We start from the raw sequence: 25,472 nt of genomic DNA on the forward strand, positions 1-25,472 counted from the left end.
CTGCTGGCGCTCAGGAGGTCAGGCTGATGCCTTGTCCCAGCACTCAAGTCCCTCACAGGTTTCCTCCATAGTGTCAGACTCTTACCATCTTCTTGACTTTCTCCAGACACCTTTGCAGACACAAAAAACCTCTTACTCCTTCCATTTTGCCATGACACAGAGAAGGCAGATCACAGTCCTCAGACTGCAGTAGCCTCTCATTCACTTCCTAAGCTGCTTCCAAGTTTACCTCCTCCGTAGCTTGTGCAATAAGTTTAATGGATGTCCCGCATGGTCTCCCTGCTCCGTCTTGTGCCCAGCCCACCAGGGCAGGCCCTTTCCCACCCATAGAGCATCCGCTCCTCCCCTCTCACTGAACATGCTCATGTCTAACTCCACACATGCCTGGACCATCAGGGATGATGCTGCAACGCCCACATGAGAACTCACCTAGCAGCACCAGCATTAAAACCTATATTCAGCGGTTTCCTCAAACAAGCAGCTACTTAAAAACAGCTCCATTGAAAGAACATTAAAATTGTCAGGTCTTTACTGTCCCATGCCCCACAGCTCTTCTTCCATCTCTAAGTTACTCATGGGTTATGACACATTTCAATAATAAAAGAAACCTCTTTGCCACTTCTCAGCACTGGCACCACTCCTCCCTTTCACCAGTAACATACCTACGCAGCTGCACATTAATTCCATCATTTGCCTTTTTTTTTTTTTAACTTGTTTCACCCATACTTTATGCAGCAGGCAGCTAGAAGACTTGCTCACATCTTAAGTTACTTCTAGAAAAAAATCAAAGCAACTAGCACTGGGAAATGAGTTTATAGCATCTGCTGATGGTTCTTGCCCTTCCTTTGCTCATGAATTGTCTGAAATTATAAAAGAAAAGCAGCTGGTACTTGTTCAAGATTACCAAAGAGTAACATCGGTCATCACACCCAGAAGGTGCCCTGTTCCTGAGCAAGCAGGTTGGCATTCCAGGCCAGCACAGGACCTTCAAGCACTAACACAGCTTTGACAAGATGTGCCCTTCACTCCATGACAGGTCAGTTCTTACACTGCCAGATGACTCTCACTAAGTGCAGTCATCAGTATTTGCTTAAAAAACCCTCCCATTTACCCAAATATTCATTCAAAGAAGCTTAATGGTTGGAAATGAACATAAAGGTGACTTGTGATAACCAAAGTGAATCCATTTGCGAGTCTGACACATGCACAGAAAGCACTTTGCAGTCTCCACCAAAGCCTGGCTTTAGTCTCCATGCTGAAGCAGTTTCTAGGTCATAACACGTGCAGATGTTTGGAGGTCTGTGCTTTGTCCTTGGCCTAATTTGGAGAAAGACATTATATTTTGCTTCTGCTCTGACTGCACATTTCAATCAGAGTAAACCATAAGACCACATTTGATTTTGAAGTCACTACTAAATTTTAGTCCTCTGGATCCACGAATGACTAGTACATCTTTCTGGTATCCTGTAAGCCGTACTCCTTCTCAAAGTGTCCTTCTGTTGTATCCCTTCTCCTTAGAAAATTCACTTTACCAAGCATGACTTGGCTCTTCTGAATGTTACACAGTATTTGTCTTTTTCATGTATTTTCTGCTACAGATACGTGACTTTTCCCCCTGTATTTTACTGTTGTATAAAACAGCTTTCCCTTTCAACAGTCCCCCCTCCTTTGCACAGCTGCTTAATGAATTCTAAGTGTGACATTTTATTTTCCACAGTGAGGTATAAGAGAAGCTGTAAACCATCACTGAGATATGAACTAGAAAACACAGAAGGCAGCAAGCCCTTCCCACCAGTCAGCCACAGTTCTCTCAAGAGTACCCACTATACATTGCAAGACTCAGCTTGTACAGAACTAATCAACAAACTTCACTAAACAAATCCAAATGTCAACTGCAGGAAGTATATATAAGCTTCTATACACAACACAGTTTCACAAGCCCCAAAGAGATTCTCTCCCTATTTTTGATACTCGATGTGCTATCCCTATCTGGCCACTTGGATGCTTTATTCAAACAACAGTTCCAGGATCCAAGTGGATTTAAAGCCTAGAAAGACTTTCCAGAGCACTGCACAAATTCCTCTGATGCCGCCCACATGGGAGCCTACAAATTGGCACAAGTAGTTGTCAACATTTTGTTTTGATCTTTCAGCAAACAAATCCACCCTCTGAAATGTTTGCAGGATGCAGAGATAAAAAGCAGTAATGAATAAAGACCAAAGAAGTTTGAAGGGTTTATTTTTACCAAGTAATCAATACCTTCTGGCAGTCTTCCTCCAGCTCTAATAATACTAGCGAGGACAGTAACCCTTGGCAGGTTTTGTATGCCGCTCTACAAACATTATCTAATTAAGCATCACAATCTACTTCTGAAAAAAAGAAAGCATGATCTGAAGTTCTTCCAAAGCAAGAGAGAGACAGAGAGAGGGTGAGTGTTGGGAAGGGATTCTGATGGATAAAACAAGGTTAGAGTTTAGGAGCTCCAGTTCTTGCACACCGAATCTACTAACCACACTGTCCCTCCGGGGCCAGCTACAGGGAAATGGTATATTGTTCACGCAATATGTGCAAGTGTTTGCAATCTGTGCTTAGCGCAACCCTTGGTTTCACTTTGCTGTGATAAAGCATTAGGACAGCTGTCCAAGCCAACTCATTAATAAATCAAATGACAATAAAGCAGTTGGAGGGAGATGAATTATTGAACTCAAAGCAATTTAGTGCTCAGACACAAAATTAAACTCTATAAGCTGGGAGCTACTGAACATGGAGCCTGATTTCCCTCGGAACAGTTTTACTGACATACTGTAGACTGCAAGTCCAGTGGAAACCTCAGAGAGGAAACACCATCTCATCTCTTCATTAAAACACGGCAAACAATGGCAGCAATCTTCTCAATGAAGTACTATCCCTTTGCAATGACTCTGGATACTTTTATACAACCATTTCCCCATCTTCACTCCACTGGAGCCAAGAGGTGGATCCATCCCTGAAACACTAAGCAATGGGCCCTGCTGGGCTAGCAGGCAGTGGCTACGGAGCTGTATCACCCTGTTCTTGCAAAGGTGGTGGTGTCGCTGCCCTGGCACCCAGCCACATTAGGGCATTTGTGGCCTTTCTCTACTTTCCAAGTGTAGCCTTAATACCTGGTTTCAGCTCAGGAGGTTGGAGCTCCTCCTCCTGATATGGTAGATCTGTGGTCCTATCAGCTTGTTTTTACTTTATCCTGCCCACTTCCTAGCACATCCCAGATCAGCAGTAAACATTCTCAAAATGGGGAGCAAAAGCCCACTTCTAACACCAAGTGACCTCCTCTGTAGGTAAGCCAGGATACGGGAAGATATAACTAGTTATAATTCACAAGTCTCACTGGAGGACTCTCATTGGTCTTCTGGACATCACCTGCTGATTAATCCCTAATGTCCAGCAGATGATGGACAGATGACAGTAACCCATTTACTGATCTTTTCTGCATCCAAACTCAGTTTATGTGACTAGCCCTGCTGAAATTTCTTATATATGATCTAGTCCTTGGGATCTATTCTTCTCCTTTCACACCTGGCTATTCCCATTAACTCCCACTGCAATGCAGCACAGGCATCTGTATCCAGGAGAGAACTGAACTCTTCTAAATCCTACCTGCTAAAATCAAAAGCACCCTGCAGAGACTGTTATACTACAATGGAAAGATTTTCCTACTGAAAGCATTATAAATAAAACAGCAGTTGCATTAAATAAATTCTTTTTTCTTCCACATTAGTGCCCAACAAACACAGAACTATATTCAAAGATCCCAGTTATAAAGCAGTGTATAATATAAATCCATTTCCCATACAGTCATTTGTCCCACAGTGACAGAATATGTTTCATACTGATATATTTTATATAGATGCTTTTATCTTTGAAGATTAACAGATTCCTAATACACACCTCTAATAACAACTTCACTGACAAGATGAAAGTTACTGCAGACATTTTATTCAGAGCTAATTATTTACCGCAGCTTCAGATTATTTGCACTTCACACACGAGGCCTCTGACTCTGTGAAAAGTCTGGACCTCTCTGAGGTCCACAGCTTCCAGGAGACACTGCAGGATTCCCACCATGGCTCAGTCTGCCTACAGTCCCTCAAGCCCTGCAGGAAGGTGTGCACTGGCTGCCTGCAGACAAAATGGCATCCCCCAGTCTCTCATCACTTGCAGTTAAAGGCCAAATTCTTAAAGATGTTTAGCCTTTTGACAACAGATACTGGATTGGTGGGAATTGGCTCACGAAGTACTCTTTAAAGCTCTGGGGGCTCTTTAGGTGTCTAAATACCTTTGCAAATCCGACTCTCGCTCTAAGCGCACAACCTAGGAGCAGAAGTTTCCCTCTCTGCAGAGAGAGATAACCTTTTCAACAGAGCTACCTCTGGAAACAAGATTTGTTTCTCCTCTTTTTCCATCCTCCATAAATTCTGAACCTTTGAACTTTACAGGACAGAGAGGGCAGGTTTCAGAGGTAGCATATTCCCAAAGATTCATGAAAACTAGCACCCACGGACAGAAGAGAGATTCAAATTAATGTCCCCATCAAAGGAAATGCCTGTTACAGTTCAGCCTCTTATCTGCCACAAGAAGCAAGAGCCAAGAGACTGGTGAGGACAGATGCACCGGCTATGCCCAAATTGCAGCCTGCACATCCAAATAGGCCGTGGATGATGTCTGGGAAGGAGAGGCGTAATTAGTTCAGCTATGCCTGCAACAGTCCTTAAAAGGCAGGGAGGAGCACCATTTGAAATGTAGGCTTCCAAAAATGAGTAAAAACCAGTTTAGAGTCCTAAATCTGTTCCCCTCCCACTCACACATTATTCCAGTTTCTGTGATTTTACAATCAGATTCACCTCTTCGAAAAAGTTTTTCTCTTTTCTCCCAACACAGCACAAAAGCCCCAAAGGAACTGGGGGGAATTTCTCACCTGCAAATTTTCTGCGGGGAAACAGAAGCAAAGCATGCTCCTGCTAAAGAAATAAGAAACTTGTAACAATTACATACCACTACTTATGTCCAACTCCGTTGTCAAAAAAAAGCAGTACCATGAAAAAATGTTACTTTTGACAGTAATGAGATTTTGTTTAAAAAACCAAAACAATGACAAAAAAAACCCCACCAAAAAACAGAGAAACTGCCTCCTCCAATGTTGGCTGCATCCTTTGCAGCAAGGAACAGACAGCAGATGCCCTCCATAGCTCCCTACCCTTTGGGAAGCACACAAACCGCAAATCAAAAGTTACAGAATAATTTCACTGGGCCTCCATACTGCAATATTAACAGCAAATGTTCTCCACAAGAGCCAAAACCATGCACTCAGCCGCATTCAAAATTTCCCTATCCTGCAGCTCTGCTTCAATGCACCCAATGAAAAAATAATGTCAACCACAAATCTTTGGACAAAGCATCTCAGTATTCTAGGGTGGCACTTTCACTTCTGTTGGCTTTTATCCGTTTGAGACAAATCTTCAACTTCAGAACACATTAATATTTAACTTTGTTTCCTCTAAGACACAAGAGAGCAGATCTGAGAATGACTGTAGGTCCAGACTGAAGGCAAAACATGGCTAGGAACAATACAAACACTATTCCTAAAACAGTAGAGAGACACAGGTACTACAGAAAAGAGAAAATTCAGAGTTCGCTCAAAGTCCTCAACGGTATATTTACTAAACACGTGGAGGAGTTCAGTACCTCCTTGAAAATTAGAATTTAAGATGCAGTGATAAGAAACCAGAGATAAAATCCAGTCCCAGATCAGGCATTATACAAAAGACATGACAACGTTGGTATTAAGATGAAGAGCGACACCCAGCAACTCCATGGTACCAAGAACAACTCCTACTTACTCCTTCAAGCATTGTGGAAGTTGCACCTTCTTCAGATTCTTTTTGCATACACAAACCAGTTTTGTAGCACTAAGAAAAATAGTTCCAGTACAGATTAATTTCCTTTAATACCAAAGAGCCACCAATTGCCTATGTGACTCCAGACAGTTTTGTTACTCCCACCTGTACAAAGGTTCAGAAGAGGAATAAATTGTCTCACAGCATTTCAGCGGGGTGACTGGTATTTTGATGCTGATCATTAATATTAAAAATGGAAGATGAATCTCAGGTCATCAAGTCAAGCAGGAAAGCATCTCAGGGGACACTCACCTTGACCTAAGCCAAGTCTAAGAAACAGGTCTAAACCCAGAGTCAGCATATGTGTTGATATAAATCCACTTCTGGAGTCTTCTGAACAAACTATTTTCTATTACTTTGGGGCAGCCATTACAGAGTCACAATATTTAGTCAACCTTTTACATCTACAGTCATTAATCATGCACCATTTAACTACCGGTTTGTCATTTACTCTCCTAATCCTTTTCAAATCCTTCTGCTTATTTTCACATCTTTTTTTCAGTCCCATTCTATGTGTCTTGCTAATTACACTCCTTCACTGTCATAGGCTGTCTCAACACAGACACGTTGAGCCAGAGGTGGTTTGATCACTTGCTGTGTTATATGCCCAATGAATCATTTGCTATTGCGACATTTAAAATATAAACAGTGTTACTGGAAGATGATCCAACTGTACTTAATTATCTGGATAGCTACTTACAACTCTAGGGGAGGAAGGGTCAATGACCATTTGGTGGTGTACTTGCAAACAAGGTTTCTAACCTTGTAAAAAAGAACAATAAGAAAGGGGAAAAAATGCCTAGGATTTCCATGTTCTCAAAGTAAGGAATTTTGCTCCCTTGACAGACAGTACTGTTTTCAAAGGACTGTTATTTGCAATTTTGCTGCATCCTAAGCCAGCCATTCCGGCCAGTCTCAGGAGACTCTCTGTCTCCAGAAGTCAACACACACGGCCAGCCTAAGAGTAGCAGGTCAGTAAAAGCAAAGTCACATCCAAATGACAGATGCCAAAAATGGGTGATAGATGAATGGGACAGACCAGACATCACCTGAAAACTTAAACATGATTGAATTATTCATGGCCAAAAGGAAGAGAAGTGGCACTGTGATGTATAGAAGAGAAGGAAGGGAAAGAAGGAAGCAAGGGAAGTATATGACTGACTGCTGTAAGGAGCAACGGACTAGCTCTCAGCAGTACCCAGAGCATTAGAAATCTCAGCCCAAATGCACACGTCCACAGATTTACTCCTAGCAACAAGTCTGGCTACATAACTCGATATCAAGCTAACGCCATCCTGAACACTTCCTCCCTTGAATCTCAGTTTTCATTTCACTTTTACAACATCTTGACCTATCAAGCCGGTGACACAAACCTTAAAACCACATGTACGTAATGCGGAGATTAGTCTACTAAGAGCCTGGAAGAGTAACCAACTCATTCACCCCAGAGGACAGTTAACAGAGGCTGGCGAGGACCAGTATATGCCACCATCATTAGCTACTAATTCAGTATCTTCAAAGAAGATGGCAGGAAGCAATGACCGCTTCCACTTCCTCCGCGCCAGTCTCCTCAGAGGCAGCTAGCAGCCCACATCAAGGAAAGCGTGCTAAGCTCAAAGTGGAGCTGAACTCAATGCACTTAGTACAGCTTTGAGAGTACTGTCTAGTCACAATTTGTCACAACACCACTTCCCGTTGAAGCCAAAACATGAAGGACCAAACACCTCCCAAAACAACATCAGCACTATGCAGGAATTCGTTGGACAGCTTCCACTTGCCAAGAAAAATGCTGTGGACACAGTAACTCCCAAATACACTCATGTCATGTAACCCCATTAGATCAGCAGCTCCTAATTAATTCAGAGTGTGGATCAGTCTTCAAACACCTTTTGCTATCAGTAAGACCTACTGAAAGTGATGAAGAGGAATCATCATGCATAACACCCGCAAGAAGTTGCTGTAAACACTTTTGGCAGCACAGGGAGGTTCCTTTATGGCATAATCCATTTTTATATACACCTAATATTTTCAGGTTTTCAACCGATTGTCAGTGTGTTTGTAGAGGCTGTTAATGAATCTCATTGCTAAAAGCAGTTACAATTCTGTAGCTATTAATACAACATGACATCAGTTATGTCAGCTTCTGAGTGAATCAGTTGCAAACTTGTAGGTGTTCGATAGCTGGTTGTCAAGTCGAAATAGAACATTGTTAAATATAATCCAAGTCTGTCCTAGTTTTGCAGCTCTTTTCCCCTTTCTGCACTGCAGCCTTAGTGGACTGAACACCTGCAGGTCTGAAGAGATAAGCACAGGAATATCAAGGGGAAAAACCGGTCAACTATTAGACCACTTAGATCAGCAAGTTTTAAAATGTTCACTTTTGACTGCAATTTCCTCCCAAATCTGATGACTCTAAGAGCTTAAGAGAGCAGGTCACTAAATCTTTTACAATGTCTAAACCTATAAGACATACTCACATCAAAACGTTAAGGTTTTTTTCCCCCTTTACAAACTGAAATAAAAGGCTGAGAATCTTTCCTGACATAGTAGTTTAGCATTAGAGCAGGCAAAATCCAGTTTCCAAACCATTTACTGCATATCAGAGGCCAAATGCTTCTTTAATCTGCATTATTGACACTTACAGAACACTTCTGTATTGGTCCACTCGCACATAAAAGCACATTCTTAACAAAACTGACAGAAGCCTGGGAATTTATTAATGAGTATTTTGATCAGTGAAACATTTTCAGGTCATCATGTTGTCACCGCTTCAGGATTCACTCTCTCCCCACCCCCCCAACATTTTTCGTAGAATCATAGAGTGGTTTGGGTTGGAAGGGACGTTAAAGATCATCCAGTTCCAACCACCCTGCCACGGGCAGGGACACCTTCCACTAGAACAGGTTGCTCAAAGCCCCAGCCAACCTAGCCTTGAACGCTTCCAGGGATGGGGCATCCACAGCCTCACCAGGCAACCTGCTCCAGTGCCTCACCACCCTCACAGTGAAGAACTTCTTCCTTACATCTAATCTAAATCTACCCTCTTCCAGTGTAAAGCCATTACCCCTTGTCCTATCGCTACATGCCCTTGTAAAAAGTCTCTCTGTGCCTTTCTGGTAGGCCCCCTTCAGGTACTGGCAGGCTGCTATGAGGTCTCCCCAGAGCCTTCTCTTCTCCAGGCAAAACAACCCCAACTCTCTCAGCCTGTCTTTGTAGGAGAGGTGCTCCAGCCCTTTGATCATCTTGGTGTGCCTCCTCTGGACTCACTCCAACAGGTCCATGTCCTTCCTATGTTGGGGGTCCCAGAGCTGGACACAGTACTGCAGGTGGGGTCTCACGAGAGCGGAGTAGAGGGGGACAATCACCTCCCTCGACCTGCTGGTCATGCTTCTTTTGATGCAGTCCAGGATATGGTTGGCTTTCTGGGCTGTGAGCACGCATTGCTGGCTCATATTCAGTTTTTCATCCACTAATTGCCCCCAAGTCCTTCTCCTGGAGGCTGCTCTCAATCCACTCATCACCCAGCCTGTATCTGTGCTTGGGATTGCCCCGACCCACGTGCAGGACCTTGCACCATTTTATGCAGCTAGTACCTTGTACAGGTGATCTTTGGAAACACAGTCTTACGGCTCTAGGGGAAAAGTGTTTTAGGAAATAAACAGTTTTCTAGATTTCAGGAAATTAAACAAAATTATGGCCTGAAATAAGACTTCCTGATTTTCACAGTCAATCTGTCCTACAAGCTTGCTGTCTCTCTGCAGCAGATGGCTGCAGTGAACAGACTGAAAACAGAGAGTCACATTCACTAACTAAAATGGACTGTGGATAATTTGCCTGGTATTATTCCTAGAGCAGCAAGCCAGATTTTGCCTCAACCGACCATGCAATATTTCATAGAGCTTTCTAGTAGGTAAGCCAGGCAGTACTGAGACAAAAATAGAAAAATATTGCAATAGGGCCGACACGATGCCAGGTTTAGAGGCACTTGGCTTGGGTTGGGTCTTTGGAAAAACTAAGTTTAGGATGTAGTAGCTGCCTCCTGTCCAGGAGCAGTAAGAGTGTTTCTGCAGAGACAGAGCAGAGAGGTCACAGGAACAGACCTATTCCTGTTACTAGGCAGAAGCTAGAATTCAGTGGAAACAGATGAAAAACAAGTTTATAGAGAGAGAACTTGGGACTCTGGCATGACTCAAAGCAGAGCCCTGGGCAAAACGGGAGAGCTGAGAATTACTGTTGTGAAACAGTCCAGAAGTGGGTCCTGAGGAACAGATACAATCAAAAGTCAAGTTCTGCTCCTTTCTCTAGTCTCCACTTGTACTTCCTCAAGTCTCACATTTATCCTCTCAGTCCCTTCAAGTGAAATACTTTAAACCAGATGTTAAAATCACAAGCACTGGGTTTTATCATACATGATCCCTTTACACTACAGCACCATTGTGTGAGAAATAGCCTTGCTGTGCACCCACATACCTAGACTGCACATCCAGAGCTTATGCATATTGGGTAGGCAAATCGTTAAGTTAAATGACTGTCTTGTTACCCATGCAATTTTCAGAACCTACACATACACAATAACTAAACCAAGATCTCTCTATTGCTCCTACAAAGTACCAAGCAGCAGTGAAAAATGTGCACTAGTGGAAGGTCTGTGGGCTGCTATACAGAAGACATCTTTACCTTTATTATTTCTTGCCAAAGCTCTAGCTTATCAATAAAATATTGAGAACAGCTTTCTCTATGTCAAGGGAAAAGAGCCAATAAACATGTGTTGCCTGCACAGTGGGAAAAAAAAAAAAACAACCCCATGATGCTAATTTTGGAATACATAACCTGGTGGAAATACAGAAATACAGAAAGAAAAGGGAGAAAAACCCACAGGAGGAATACTGAAAATCCTAGCAGGACATTGTTACTGCAGAGCAGCACGAATTGAAATATTTATAGGCAGGCCAAACCCATTCATCAAGTCACAAATGAAACCAGGAGCTAGCCATGGATGAAACTCCACCCAAAGACCTCAGGCTGCTGTCCAAAATCAGCCCCATGGTCAGCATTGTGCAGAGCAGCTGATGGCTCCTGCAAAGGAAGGGGGGAAGGAAGCAGACCGCTGTCGGGCTACAGATGGACATCAGCAATAAGCTTTCTCCAGGCTGAAAGGATCAGACCCAAAACAAGACTGGAGCATCTTCAAGAATTGAGCGATCTCAGAGCCACCTGACAAAGAGCTGCACGATAGGAGCGCGGGTGCCTCTGATGCCAGGTACGAAACAGCTTTTGCAGCGAGCTGTCTGATCACAGAGGGAAAGCTGCTTTTTTGGTTCAGCAGAAAGCAAAACCAGGTGCTTTTAAGCTGAATTATGTGAGAGTTGCTATTACTAAAAGAAGGAATATTTGCCTTATTTAAGACACCTGAAAGCCCAGAGAGAGCACCTCTTCCACCCTCAGCCCCATAACTATGAGCAGTCACTGAAGAAATCCATATGATCAGTACCACGGCATTCCTAAAGGCCCCAGATGGAGGAAGAAAGTACAACGATGACAGCATGCGCTGACACCACAGTACAAGAACGGGTGTCATGGGATGCTAACGTTACCATGGAAATGTCCTCATACCGCGTAACATTTTGACACTGTCTGTTTTCCGAGAAGCAGCAACGATGTGGCAGCCTGCAAAGCCTGCATGAAACGGCTGTTAGAGTTTCGCCACGGTTATTACTGCAGCCGGCAGCCAATTCAAACTGTCTGGGTATTGGATTTTGACCAACCTGGCAGCTCCGCTTTCTAAAGTGCACAAGGAAGCTTTTAACAGAAACAGTTCCATAAATCACCCTGATTTAATATGCACTGTCTGCCAGGCTGAGCACTGGCCTGCATGCCTGCTTTCAGCATTGCTTGCCCTGCTTTCCAGACCAGCGTTTTCAGCGTTCCTTCATCAACTTATTTGAATTGCAGAATCCAAGGGACAGTCTGCCTCTCTGCTCGAGCTGGCTTTGCATGACCAGAGTGGCAGTCTCAGCCCCATGCTTGCAGGGTGATTTTCTGAACTGCTGAAGTTCAGGTACAGCCCCAAATCCCATTCACTTTCAACAAATACTAGAAACTAAAACTCACATGCATTTTTGAAAATGCCCAACTTTGCATATTTAATATATAAAACAAGCACAGACTCGTCAAAACTATGTTCATTGCAGAAAGCTTGTTTTTATCTCAAGGCACATCAGGTAATACTACCTAACCTTTTCCTGCTTGCTTATATTGAAACAAAAATCCCAAATCTGGAGGGGATGCAACTCTGGACTATGTGATTCACAAAGGCAGATGTACGGGGATCAACCCCCACAAGATGTGTGGTTTTTTGACAAACATACGAAAATCACCATCAAAATGTAACACTGGGTTGTGACAGCAATTCCTGCAATTCCTTCTGGTTTGGGGGGAACTGGGGGAAAGCAGAATACTGACAAGCCTCAGAAGTTAGTCTGGACCACTATCTACCTTTATCATAAATTTAAAACTACTAAAAAGGTGAAAGGGCTCTGCAGAACTGCTGCAGAGCAATTGCTCTAATCCCAAGGGCCACTGGTGAGATTTCACGGCAGGTAGCAGGGCTTCAGCCAGCAGGATGGCAGCATGAACTGAACGCAAGAGACAAAAGAAAGCTACTGGGACTGATTTGTCATGATACCATCATCCGGAAACAAACTGACTACAACAGCTGGAAGTCTAACAGGCATTAGAAAGAGGAAAAGCCTTCTCATTTATTTTCCTGACAATTTGATTAAAATATGGATATAAAGCAGCAACCTTAAAATCATGAATCAAGTTTTCCTAACTCTTCACTAGTGCTGTGATGTCATGCATCAAATAAAAGAAAGGAAAGGTAAATAATAAAAATAAAAGAAAAAAACCACCCACCCACACAATCCTTCCAGGATGCTGAGAAGTGCTAAACAAGGAGCTGGATTTCCAACAAAAAAATATCTTAATCTTCTTAGACATCCTGGCTGCAACACAATTAACATGTTTTCCATCCACGTGGCAGGATACATTCCCTGCTAACTGTAAATACGCATACTGCTGGTGGGCAGCTGGCAAAAGTCCCACACCACTGGGAAACATCAGCCTCATCCATACTGCCCATGGAGCCGAGTGAGGGGCAGGCTGTGCCCACACGCTCCTGTCTATTGGTGACACTGCCATTTCCTTACCAAGGTGGGTCACTCTGCAGGTCTGACCCCATCAACAGCTGAGCTGTTGCACCTAAGAAGATGGTCAGCTCCAGAGAGGGCCACAATCACGTGTTCCTCGGGGAGGGAGACTATAACCACTTAAATCAGATCCATCAATGTGAAGTACCATTAACCACAATTATCCTTATTCTAGCTACTAACAGTGAATGACATCTCAACAGTCCCTTGAACCGAGCACTGCAAAACGAGGCAATGAGAAAATGCCTGAACAAACAGGCCACTCCAGATGCACTGAAACCAAAGGTTTTCATGGATGCTGGACTTCACCCATGGATCCTCAGTTACAGAGGATCTCCTCCAGTTGCCAAAATCATCCACAAAACAGTGCAGTATTCCTGGAGCATGGAGGACAAAGCACCTTATCATAGCCATTTACCCCACCTCCCAGTCCCACAAACATCCCAGCAGCACAGGTCTTGATAAACAACAGATACAGAATTCAGAGTGATACCGATGGGATAAAATAATTCACCCCTCCAAATCAATACAACGAAATTCAATAAAGGCACATGTAAAAAGTAGTAACTTTAGAACACTGAAAAAATTAAATGCACAAATGCCAGAAAGCGAATGAGTAGCCAGGCAGCAGTCGTGCAGAGAATGATATGGAAAGTGGCACGGATCACACCTCAAATGCAAGTCAGGAGTGGGGACACTCTTGCAGAGCACTGTGTGTATTTATAGGAATATCACACATAAAGTGTGCGAGACAGTTATTCCTCCCTGCAAGGAGCCAGACAGCAGCCAAAGCACTGTCCACACTGCTCCTCCTGCAAGATCCCGAGTCCAGCAACAAGGCCAACATGATGCTTGGAAAACCGCTCTATGCAAAAAACTCAATCAGGCTTCTTTGGTCCAAAAAGCAAAAGGGGGAAGAGGGATGCCAGGCAGCAATGGCTGTGATTATGGCCATTTCCTGGCTTGGGATTATCTGCACAGGGAAGAACAGTTTTGCTATGTGAAGAGTTGCTCTGAAGACAGCAGCGGTCAATTGTTTCCCATGTTGCTGGGAGCCGGACAATAGTAATCCTCTTAATTTCCATGGAGATTTAAGCTAAATTTTAGGGTAAACTGTCCTTCTAATTAGGAATAGGTTAGTTACTTAAGGAGCACACAAGCAACTCCTCAGGACCCCTTCTACCTCTAGATTCGTAACAATAAGGACACACAGACATTAGCACGAGATCCTCTTAGTCATAAAACAGTTTTGAGAAAAATGTGACGTTTACCTGTGTACACGCTGTACTCTCCAAATCGTTGCGCACTCAAACATTTTAGACTGGCTTCTGCAAGGCTGTACGAGTTCTTTGTGTACTGGACAAAGGTGATATAACACTCTAATGGCATGAAGCTGAAACATTACCTTCCACAGTGATTTAACTGTGGCTGGATTTGGTTAAAAAAATAGGACTGCTGAGCTTTGCTGTATTCCTACATGAAGTTAGGCTGTACCAGGGCTTCCCAGCTTTTACATGCATGCTGTTTTGCAAAAGCAAAGCCACAGATATAACTTAAATGCAGATCCCAAGGCAAGCATAGTTTGACAGCAAAAGCAGTGTGCCTAATTTTTGCATGTCATCAGCAGATGATTTATGCAATGGCACCTACTGAGGCATCATTTGTGTTGCAAGATCCTTATCATGACACATGCTCCCATACAGTATAGCATGGTTTTCACACCCTCTCCCAGAAAATAAAACCAACCCCCAAAGGAACATCATTTGGATAGACAGATATTCAAATTGCATTGAACAGTTCTGCAGAGACCAGAAATCCTTATTCAAATATGCTAACGGTGCTTCATGACAGATGTCTGTGGGGAAGAGGAGAAGATGGCAGGGCTGAGAAGCCTGTGTAAGCCAGGTCTCACTGCCCCACTAAAACACATTAGCAACTTGCAGACCGTTTCCTAAATTAAAATGTTCACATTTCTAATCTAATTGAAGGCACTCAAATATGAGCAGATAGTGCTTCAGAAAATAATTGTACAGCTAAATTATTCTTCAAAACAACTACTCCAATCAAACTTAATTCTTCCCTACACAAAGCAGATACATACATTCTGTCAAACAGTAATGTTGAAGCAAAGTAGTTACAGCATTTCACAACTTGTCCTGATATAGGAATCTGACAGAGTAAAGATAATTTTTTTAGCCTGGAGAACAGAGTGCTTTTGAATTAATAAATGTTGCATTAGAATTAACTTCATATGAAATAGCAGTACGGAAACAGTCTCTCCTAGATAGAAAGCTTTCCAGGGACAGACTCTTCTATTTGGAAGTCAACTGACAGCAAAATAAGAGAAAGAGATATCCTTCCCCGGGTGTGGCTGGCAGGGGTCACATAGTACCAGCCCTCTACAACTCCTTGCACACACAGCTGGAACATAACATCATCCTCCGAACACCTATAGTGTACATCAGGCCAGACACAGTCACCTTCAAGGGAAGGAGACAGTATTATACTTTCCCATGACTGTGTGTGCTGCAAGAAGCAGTGCTAAGGGGACAGCACAGTGCCACCATCAGGAGGCCCATGACCTCATCCACGTCCCCTCTCCCCTGTAAATCCACACCCAGATGACCACCAAGGAAATGTCTATGCAGCACACCGTGGCACAGTACTTGAGATCCCAGGGCTAGTCGCTACCTCTCTTCTCCCCCATCCTACATCATTGTTTAAAACAATTCCTCGGCCTACAGCCAGCACCAGCATGCGGCACAGGTGGATGCTCCAGGTTGGGGCATGCTGGACGACTCTGCCAAGGCACCCCATGGGAGACGGGAGTGGGTGGCAGCTGGTGACCCAGGAAGGCTGCCCGCCACACTGAGCGCTGACCAATACCACGTCACCCTTCCCCTGCGCTCTCCCATCTGTCTAACCGTACCCATCTGTTGGGTTTTGCCACAGACTGTAAGCTCTTTGGGACAGAGACTGCCATTTTACTTTGCATTTCTACAGGCACAGTGTGAACTTGGCCGAGGACTATGGCTCTCGCGTGCGGCCGCAACACCAGGAGAAACACAAACAAGGTTGAGGTTTCAAATCGCTTGTTCCTAGTGCTGACTCATTCGCAGGGTTCCTGCTCTGATCTGGTCTCACAGAGCCACAGGAGAAGACAAAACCCATCCTTTGTAATTGCAGCCTACCGATCACATACGCAGGCAACAGATCCATAGAGCAGAAAGCTGCCTTTAGTGCACATAGGATGTAAGGAACAGCCCAGCTTGTTCAGCTCTGCCCTGACTAGGCGCATCTGCTGTTTAAGAGTCAGTCATTGCATTTATGATCTAGATTAACTCATGACCGGGTGCGAGATCACCAACCTCTGCAGGTATTATCCGCAGCATCTTCTTTTAGGCCGTTGGTCCGTTTCATACACTTTCCTCTGATGAAAGACTGATTTGACAGCAGCCCTTCATAAAATTGTTTGCATTTTTTATTTCATTTTAATCCATTTATGAAACAAACATCTGCTTATCTAGAGCTAGAATGTGCCCAGCAGGGAGAGCATTTCTTACAATCACTAGGATAACCTGTGGCCAAGGATACACCCCTTACTGTGCAAGAAAGAGGAAAAGCCATGGCTTTTGCTGCCTCCTGCACCGGCCAAGAATGCTGGCTAGGTGCACAGCAGGGATTAGGCCACAGGCAAACTCTCTTCATACTTGTATATTCCAAGACTGATTCAGATTTGTCCTGCAGCATTGCTGGGGTAATGCACTGCCAGATAAGCCCTAGAATCTGTGTCTTTGCAGGGTTATAGGGATGAACTATCATTTCATTTGTAAAAGATTAACAAGAAAAATAGTTAACATTCCAGCTGTGCAAATAATTTCCCTTGTCCCCTATATGTTTGCCATGTGACCATGGTTACCTACCTAACAAACATAACAAACAACTAACAAAACTGGTTAGAGGCTTACAACACTTCAAAGGTAACTTTGCAAAAACAGACTAAACACCAAAAAGACATAACATGCTTGATACATATACATTTAAAAAATATACAAATGGACTAGTTAAGACTTGAATCATCGCTTTCTTTAAAAATCATAGGTACCCCAAGCCAATATAGTGTTGCAATTGAGAAATACCCATGCCAACATGAAAACACACATAGGGGCTCTCTCTATTTAATAACTTTGTGACACTTTAATGTTTAAAATCACAGAAAAGTTCAACAGATAAAACCCAGACAAAAGGGTATTCTAAACTAAACTACACGACTACAGCACGTTCTTCCATGCCAACGTTTTAAATGTTTTTATCAATCCATTAAATTAATATTTCACATAGCTTCTCTTCAAAGCAATTGATCATAACACAACACATCTGCCAGTACTTGACAGCATGTGAAAGCAGCAGCCTAGACTGAATTTTATCTCTAGCTCAACTCTTTTCTGAACGAGCAGCTGACACAAGGAAGGCTTATCGTCACTATCTAGGAGACATTTTGACTTTGGAAACCATTTTCTCTCTGCCAGACACTTTGTTCCAGCTGGCTGAGACACAATTTGATTCTGCTGTCTCGTAGCCAGGGCAGAGGTCTGCCAAGCTGGAGAGTCCCTGTGCTGGGGTCCTGACCCGCAGGACCCTTACACATCCCTTGCAGCTATTCTGTACCTTCTCCCACTTCCTGATCAAAGCAACCCTGCTCTTCAGACTTGCATGGTTATAAGATCCCTCTAAGGAACACATGTGTTTCCCCTTGTGCAGATGCTCAAGTCAAGCTTCAGGGTAGCTGCATTTGCAGTATGACCCATGGCTATAGTCTCCCAAACATCCAAATCTGCATCCCTGTCCAGGCACGCCTCAGGCACCTTCTGCCAGTGCAAGCGGGTGTCCTTCCCGAGGAAACCAGGATGTAGGATGAAACAGAAAGGAGCTGGTGCATTACTACATCTCACTCACTTAAGTCACAGCACAGCTGGAGCACACACTCAGGCCTGAGAAGTTTAGGCACAGGGGCTTAAGGAAACCCTATCCCCTTCAGCGATTTTTGGCATTTCCCTACCTTTGTTTCTTTAGGCATAGTCCTTGTCCTCTGTAGTACACAGGGTCCTCGTCTGGAAGCTCTTACCTCTTCGGAAGACTGCTTCTGGCCTCCTGACTCCCAGCAGGTCCCCCACCATTACACTGACTGTCCCTGCTACTGAAACCACCTCCTCTCTACTGCCCAAAGCTCACTGGGCTTTGCATGTGCAGCTCCAAGTCAGTTGCTGTTGCTCTCTACAAAAACCTCTCTTTCTGTTCTGCTTTAGCCAGTTCTCCAAACTCTGTCCTCCACACCTGGAGCAAGCTGGTTCTCCTCCATGCAAGCAAACACAACCCCCTTTAACCTTAAGGACATACCTCATCCTGGCCTGGGCATGGCCTGGGCATGGCTGTGCTAAGGCCACTGTCAAAAGTGGATTTCATACACCCTCGCTCCACAATCCTGCAGTTTTAATTGCGAACTGCACCCAGGACTCACAAGCTGCCTACAAAGCAGGTCCCCACAGTCATCATGAATCCTCAACACCCTATTTTTAACCCCCATGCACTTACCACTTGGCAGTTTGGTCCCTTACGACATGTCGTCACATGAATACCTCCACACTGAATGGCTGATTCCAGCCAAGACCAAGACCAAGCATATGGCAGATCCTCAGGACAGCTAAGACTTGTGTTCAAACTGTTAGAAATAGGCACCGATTTAAGGCTCACATTTCTAGAAACGCACACACAAAGAGCGCATGAATTATTTTATCTCTTTTTAGCCTACTACTCCATAACTGAAAAATCATCAGAGCTCAGGATGGACATTTACATAAGTTAAACCAACAATTATGATGATAATAACTGCAGTTTCAAAATCCTTAACTTCACTGACATTGCTGGGGACCTCAATGGAGCGAAGATAGCAGCACTCAGCTAGCAGGAAGGACAGCAACATTACCATGTCAAGTTCAAAAGAGTTATTAACCTAAAGTCCTTACACTATTGAGCACAGACAGTAATTTCTGTTATTTCAAAGCCCCACTGCAGCTGATTGGTGAACAGAGCCCAGCGTTTGCTCAGAGTATCCTCTTTGTACATGCAGCTGAGGAATGGAAAGGGCACTACAACATAGGAGCGCAAGTCCACATCTACCTCTTTGGAGAGACAGGCACATGGCCTTATTTGCCACAGGACGCATCTGAAACTCAATCACCCTCATGCTCTGGAAGCATTCAAAAGAGATCCAGTTTCTTGTTCCAAGTCCTGTCGCTATCCTACCTACGCTGGCCTCCTGCTTCTGCATACTGAGATGTTAAGTGAGCACAATCTGCATCCACTTCATTGCCAAGAACTCAGTCTGGACATGCCTGGTGTTATGGCAGGCAGAAGAGCTGTGGAAGATGAGAAGAGTCTTCTCACCTAACATCCAGAAGGTGGACAGTAAAAAAAGAACAAAAAGGCCAAGGCCAATATTTTCCTTTCAAAAAGGAATTATTCTATAAGTAAGAAATAAGCCACTGTTCAAGACCAAAAGTGGGAAATACCTGTGATACCCACAGGTATCACTAGCATTGGCCGAATGTGGCTAACTGTGTTTCCACATCACCATGGCTGTCAGCGTAGGTACTCCTGCAAATTTCCTTTTACACTCCTTTCATATGACTCGCCCATAGTAACTTAAATGAAACACCTCAAGAATTTTTCTTGTTTGTAGATTTAAGCTCTCATTAGGCTGTTTTCCCTTTTCAGAGGAAAACGTCACGTTTCCTTTAAGCTTGGCCATTTATCAGCTCCTCTCCTTTTTCCATAGGATGACTATTCTCTTAAAGATGTGGTTCTCCGCTTCAGACAAAATGGATGATGTGTCTGTTTGAAATAGGATTGTTTACTTTGTCAATGCTCATGGGATCAATTTTTTTTTTTTCCCTGCCATCTCCTATGAAGAACATCTTGCCAAGTGCAGTATTCATCTCCCTGAATGAGCTATCAAGATCTATTTTTTTGACACAAATGATGCTGCAACCAAAACTGGTCAGAATCTCTCTCAATTTCAGGAACACGCATGGGTATGAATAATACAGAATCTTGCCTGGCACAATTTCAGCATTTCTTTTATCATTTCTCTTCCATGACTTTTATTTTCTTGAGGAAAATTATATGCCTGTATTTTTAACGCAAAAAATACAAAGCAGCACACATTCTTTCTTGCTGCTTGCTCATATGTGTCTGAATACACACTCATAGGCACAAAATACAGGAGCAATACTGCAATGTCCTCACTGTACTGAACATTACCCCAAGCAGCTTTACTAACGAGACTAACTCAGGCAGGTGAGATCCACTAATAAGCTGCTGGAGAATGAGGTCTTAATTGTAGATTTATTTAATTCAGAGACAAGTACTGGTGTTGTATTAAGAGCAGCCTATTAACATTCATGCATGAACATTCAGTAAGTGTGAATAAATACAACTCAATGCAAAAACATTTTTCTAAGCACTGGAAGAGAAAGCATTCACTTAAACTGTCACCCTGCTCAGAGCAAGAAGGGTCGGACACTAGGGAATGAAACACTGTTCAAGGCATTGTGTTGGGTTCTCGTACTCAAGCATGTCTCGCTATCAATCGTTTCTGAAGCAACAGAAGTGAGACTTCCCAAAGCTCCTGTTATTGCCATGTACACTCCCCAGCATTCAAACCAAATATGAAGTGCCAACAAATCAGCAAAATTTTGAGAACAAGGTTTTAAAAAAATACATTCGTTGGAGGATACAATCTGCCTGACACACCTTCACGATACCGATGACAATCCTAGGTTAATCACACAGATGATGAATTTATTCTTACGTCAGTTCCTTTAAAAACAACAACGTTACAGGTGTAGCAGCTAGCAGGCTGATTTGCCCATGTATTCCTGCTGGCATCTGCACATCTTGGGATGAGCTGCTAGACAAAGGAGCATGCCGGCATTTTGAGGGATGCAACCATGACAGTCAGTGTTAAAATAGACCTTAGTTACCAACTTCCATTATTTACCAGTCAGAAGATTCACTTTAAGTTCAGTCTCTGGTACAGCGTGTACTGTGAAAAACACCCCTCGTTTGTAAGTGAGCCACCGGGAACGGACAAAGCGCTTATACACTGCTCTCCATCCACTCCCTCCTACGTTCTCCCTACCCATGCAGCTGCTGTGCTGCCCTCTACTCCCAGCACCTTCTCCAGCACCCAGCGTCCTTCCTTTCCCATTCAACCCAATTTCTTTCCTACTTTTCCTTACCAGTGGGCCTCTTTTTGAAGCTTGGTCTTATTTTATGACCACTGCCAACTCTTTGAAGGCAGAAAGGTCTTTATGAAGCGGGCAAAAATCACCTCATCCATTCTGAAGAGGTTTTGTCCATGTTTTGTTATCTAATTCACCCTCATTTAAACAGAAACCCTTTTATTCCCCTCTCCGAAAGCAGCATGGTGTATTGTGCTAAAGACTCCTCAGAATAATTAGCCTGAGAGTTCATCGTGTATAAATCAGTGTCAGACTGGACACAACACCCAGGAGAACGGATGCCTTCTCCCCAGGCGCTGCCCTTCACCACCTTACACCGCTCGGCACAGGAGGAGGACTGGAGCGTACGCCGCTCCATTTGCAAATACCCCGGTTTTGCTATCGATTAGAAGAGGGAACGTGTTTCACCGTCATGAATAAATTCTCTCTTTTAATCTCCACAGGCACACACTTCTCTGCACAAACCCTTCAGCACCCCAGCCCCGGCCACCCTGCTGCACACAAACCCCACACAGAAAACCTGCCGGGGGACCCCTTACACCCCAAACCCACGGCGCGGTCAGGGCTAGCGCCGGCAGGCTGCAACCCCCCCCTTCCCCTCCCCACACCCGCCACATCGCCCGAGCCTGCGCCGCCTCCCCCCCCACTCCCACGGCACCCGTGGGTGGACAGACACACACACACACACTGGAAACCGGCCCCACACTCTGCCCCCGGCCCTCCACCTCCCCGCTTTGGGCGCCCTCCCCACCCCACGCACACCCCCAGCCCTGCAGCCCCACTCGCGACCGAGACCCGCCGGCCCGGCTGCAGCCCCACCGCCCCCCGCCCCGTACCCGCGTCCTCCTCGTCGAAGCTGTTCATGCAGGGGAAGTAGATGGCCAGGGCCTCGAAGGAGGCGGAGAGGCTGAGGCGGCTCTGCGACCGCTCCATGAAGAGCCCGGGTCCGGGGGCGCCGCCGGGGGCCTCGCCCGCCGCCGCCGGCGGCTTGGCCAGCTTCGCCGCCCCATTCTTCACTCGGAGCACGGCCCGCGGCGTCTTGGCTGCGGCGGGGGCCGCGCTGAGGCGGCGAGACGAGGCGAGGCGGGAGCGCGGAGCAGCGCGGAGCGGCGCGGCACGGAGCGGAGCCACCTGCTGCCGCCCGCCGCTCTGGGGCCGCCCCGCCCCGCCCCGCCGCCCCGCCTCACGCCCGGCAGCGCCGCCGCCAATCGCCGCCCGGAGGGGAGGGAGGAACGGGCCGCGGCGGGGCCCGGCGGCGGGGTGGTCGGGGGCTCGTCGCCCCCGCCGCCATCTTCTTGACGGGGGCCGTGGAAGGGGGGGAGGCCCCGGGGAAGGGGAACGGGCCTTCCCCCGCCCTGCGCGGGGCCCGGCGGCTCCTCGCATCGCCCCCTGGTCCTGTGTGTGTGTGTCCCAAAATAATCTTGAGACTTTAGGGAGGTTTCTTCAAAAGGGGGAGGGGGAGATAAATGACACTGGTGTAATTTAAGGAGCTGTCTGGCTCCCCAGCCCCACAAACGGCCATCTCGGGGGGCAGCTGGTCCCCTGGGGCAGACACGGGGTGGGGGGTCCTCAGACACCCGGGGAGCCTGCAGGCCGACAGCAATGGGGAGATGTATCCCTCCCAAAGGGATGTTCCAGCCACTGCCCATATCAGAAGGCTGCCTGTCTCCCAGAGAAGGCTGTTCCCAACCAGGCCATGATAGCACTTAATTCCATGCATTAAACTTTCTCCCCTTTCTTCCACCCCCATCCCAAGGGTCATTGTCATCACCACCCACCAGCAGAACAGTCTTCTCCCAGCTGTCTCTCTTCAGGCACAAAAAAACCCCCAACCCCAAAACCAAAAGCCACTTGTTTCATAGAGTGGTTTGGGTTGGAAGGGACGTTAAAGATCATCCAGTTCCAACCACCCTGCCACGGGCAGGGACACCTTCCACTAGAACAGGTTGCTCAAAGCCCCAGCCAACCTGGCCTTGAACGCTTCCAGGGATGGGGCATCCACAGCCTCACCAGGCAACCTGCTCCAGTGCCTCACCACCCTCACAGTGAAGAACTTCTTCCTTACATCTAATCTAAATCTACCCTCTTCCAGTGTAAAGCCATTACCCCTTGTCCTATCGCTACATGCCCTTGTAAAAAGTCTCTCTGTGCCTTTCTGGTAGGCCCCCTTCAGGTACTGGCAGGCTGCTATGAGGTCTCCCCAGAGCCTTCTCTTCTCCAGGCAAAACAACCCCAACTCTCTCAGCCTGTCTTTGTAGGAGAGGTGCTCCAGCCCTTTGATCATCTTGGTGTGCCTCCTCTGGACTCACTCCAACAGGTCCATGTCCTTCCTATGTTGGGGGTCCCAGAGCTGGACACAGTACTGCAGGTGGGGTCTCACGAGAGCGGAGTAGAGGGGGACAATCACCTCCCTCGACCTGCTGGTCATGCTTCTTTTGATGCGGTCCAGGATATGGTTGGCTTTCTGGGCTGTGAGCACGCATTGCTGGCTCATATTCAGTTTTTCATCCACTAATTGCCCCCAAGTCCTTCTCCTGGAGGCTGCTCTCAATCCACTCATCACCCAGCCTGTTATCTGTGCTTGGGATTGCCCCGACCCATGTGCAGGAACTTGCATTTGGCCTTGTTGAACTTCATGAGGTTCACACAGGCCCACCTCTCAAGCCTGTCAATGTCCCACTGGATGGCATCCCTTCCCTCCAGCATGTTGACCACACCACACAGCTTGTTTGGAAGTATACAAGCTCCCAGGCAGAAAGCATATAGACCAAGAGGTTTTCCTTGGTGGTCAATTGGAGGATTAAATTAAATTGGAAGACTGCTGCCTGTTCTGGCTCAGCATTTAAACCAGTTCTGCAGCACACGGCTGGATAGGCGCTAGTGGGAACTTGGGGTGCTCCGTGAAGAGAGTGAATTTTAGATCCTTCCCAAAGGCTAGCTTCTTGCATTTCTTTTCTGACAAGCCTTATGGAGAATTACTGGTTCAAAAGTACCAGCTGTCTGCAGGTGCTGTCTATGGCATAGACGTCACAGTATCACCCATTCCCGCTTTGGGGAAGGAAACCCAGCATATCCTCGTTTATTCAGTGCAACAAAACCTGGGATGGGATGAGACAGAGCATGTTTTCTGACAGCAGATTTGTCTTCCCAGCAAGGATGCTGTCCCCTCAGGGCACAAAGGAAGATATTCCTCATGCACTTGGTCTGTCTACCCATCACGATAACCAAATGCCATCCCACTGAACACAAAGCAACAGGCCTGTTTGTGCTATTCCAAAAATGCAGATTAGAGCCCAACATCTCCATAAGGAAAAGCGTGGCTAAAACAAGTATACACTGAGTGCTGCGGAACAGCCGCCTGAAGTGAAAAAGTGTTTTCCTCCTCCAGTGCTAGAGCCCAGCTGCAGGCAACCAGACGATGACCAGACTGGGCATCCTGGGGTCAGTCATTCCCAGCACTTGGCTCAGCCCCACTTGAGCTTCTAAGCTGTAATAGAGCTAGAGGCCTCATACTTTAAAATACTGCTTTTGTTTTTATTTCCATGCACAGTAAGCAACCTAAGAATCATAGCCCATAATATTACCTGTACAATTCTCTCAAACAGTTAATAAATCAATCCATTAAGAGTCTTCCATCAACTGAAAACCCTGCCAGAGCTGTAGTGTATTTGTGGCTGCCAGTGTCAGGAAGCAGCAAAAGCAGGGCTGCTCCCAGGAAAGGGGAGCCAGGAGCAGCCCCAGCACAGGGCAGGAACAACCCCAGCAACCAGGCACAGTCCCACGCCACAGGAGGCAGAGCAGGGTGGTGATGGCAATGGGTCCTACCAACACACCACCTCCAAGGTCAGCCAAGGAAAACCAAACACCCGTTCAGGAACAGATATGAGACAGGCTCACCTACAACATGGCCCAGGCAAGAACTGAAGTCCCCCAGAGTTGGAGGTTAAATGCAGCTCCTGGCAGAGAGGGTGAATGCAAGCCCCAGATGAGGCTCATCAGGGCAATTAAGGCCTGTTAGTGAACTCCCA

The 25,472-nt window shown here is 45.7% G+C and overlaps 1 protein-coding gene across 1 annotated transcript in view; it reads right to left on the reverse strand.

Moving 5' to 3' along the window:
* Positions 1-22,671, reverse strand: part of RIMS4 (regulating synaptic membrane exocytosis 4) — a 60,570-nt gene extending 37,899 nt beyond the window's left edge. Inside the window, exon 1 of the mRNA XM_052788995.1 lies at positions 22,281-22,671. Coding sequence (XP_052644955.1) covers positions 22,281-22,377 — 97 coding nt within the window. The 5' untranslated portion in view covers positions 22,378-22,671. The remainder of the gene's footprint in view (positions 1-22,280) is intronic.
* Positions 22,672-25,472: the final 2,801 nt, after the last annotated feature.

Source organism: Harpia harpyja, chromosome 1 (genome assembly GCF_026419915.1).
Source record: "Harpia harpyja isolate bHarHar1 chromosome 1, bHarHar1 primary haplotype, whole genome shotgun sequence".
NCBI classification, from domain to species: domain Eukaryota; kingdom Metazoa; phylum Chordata; class Aves; order Accipitriformes; family Accipitridae; genus Harpia; species Harpia harpyja.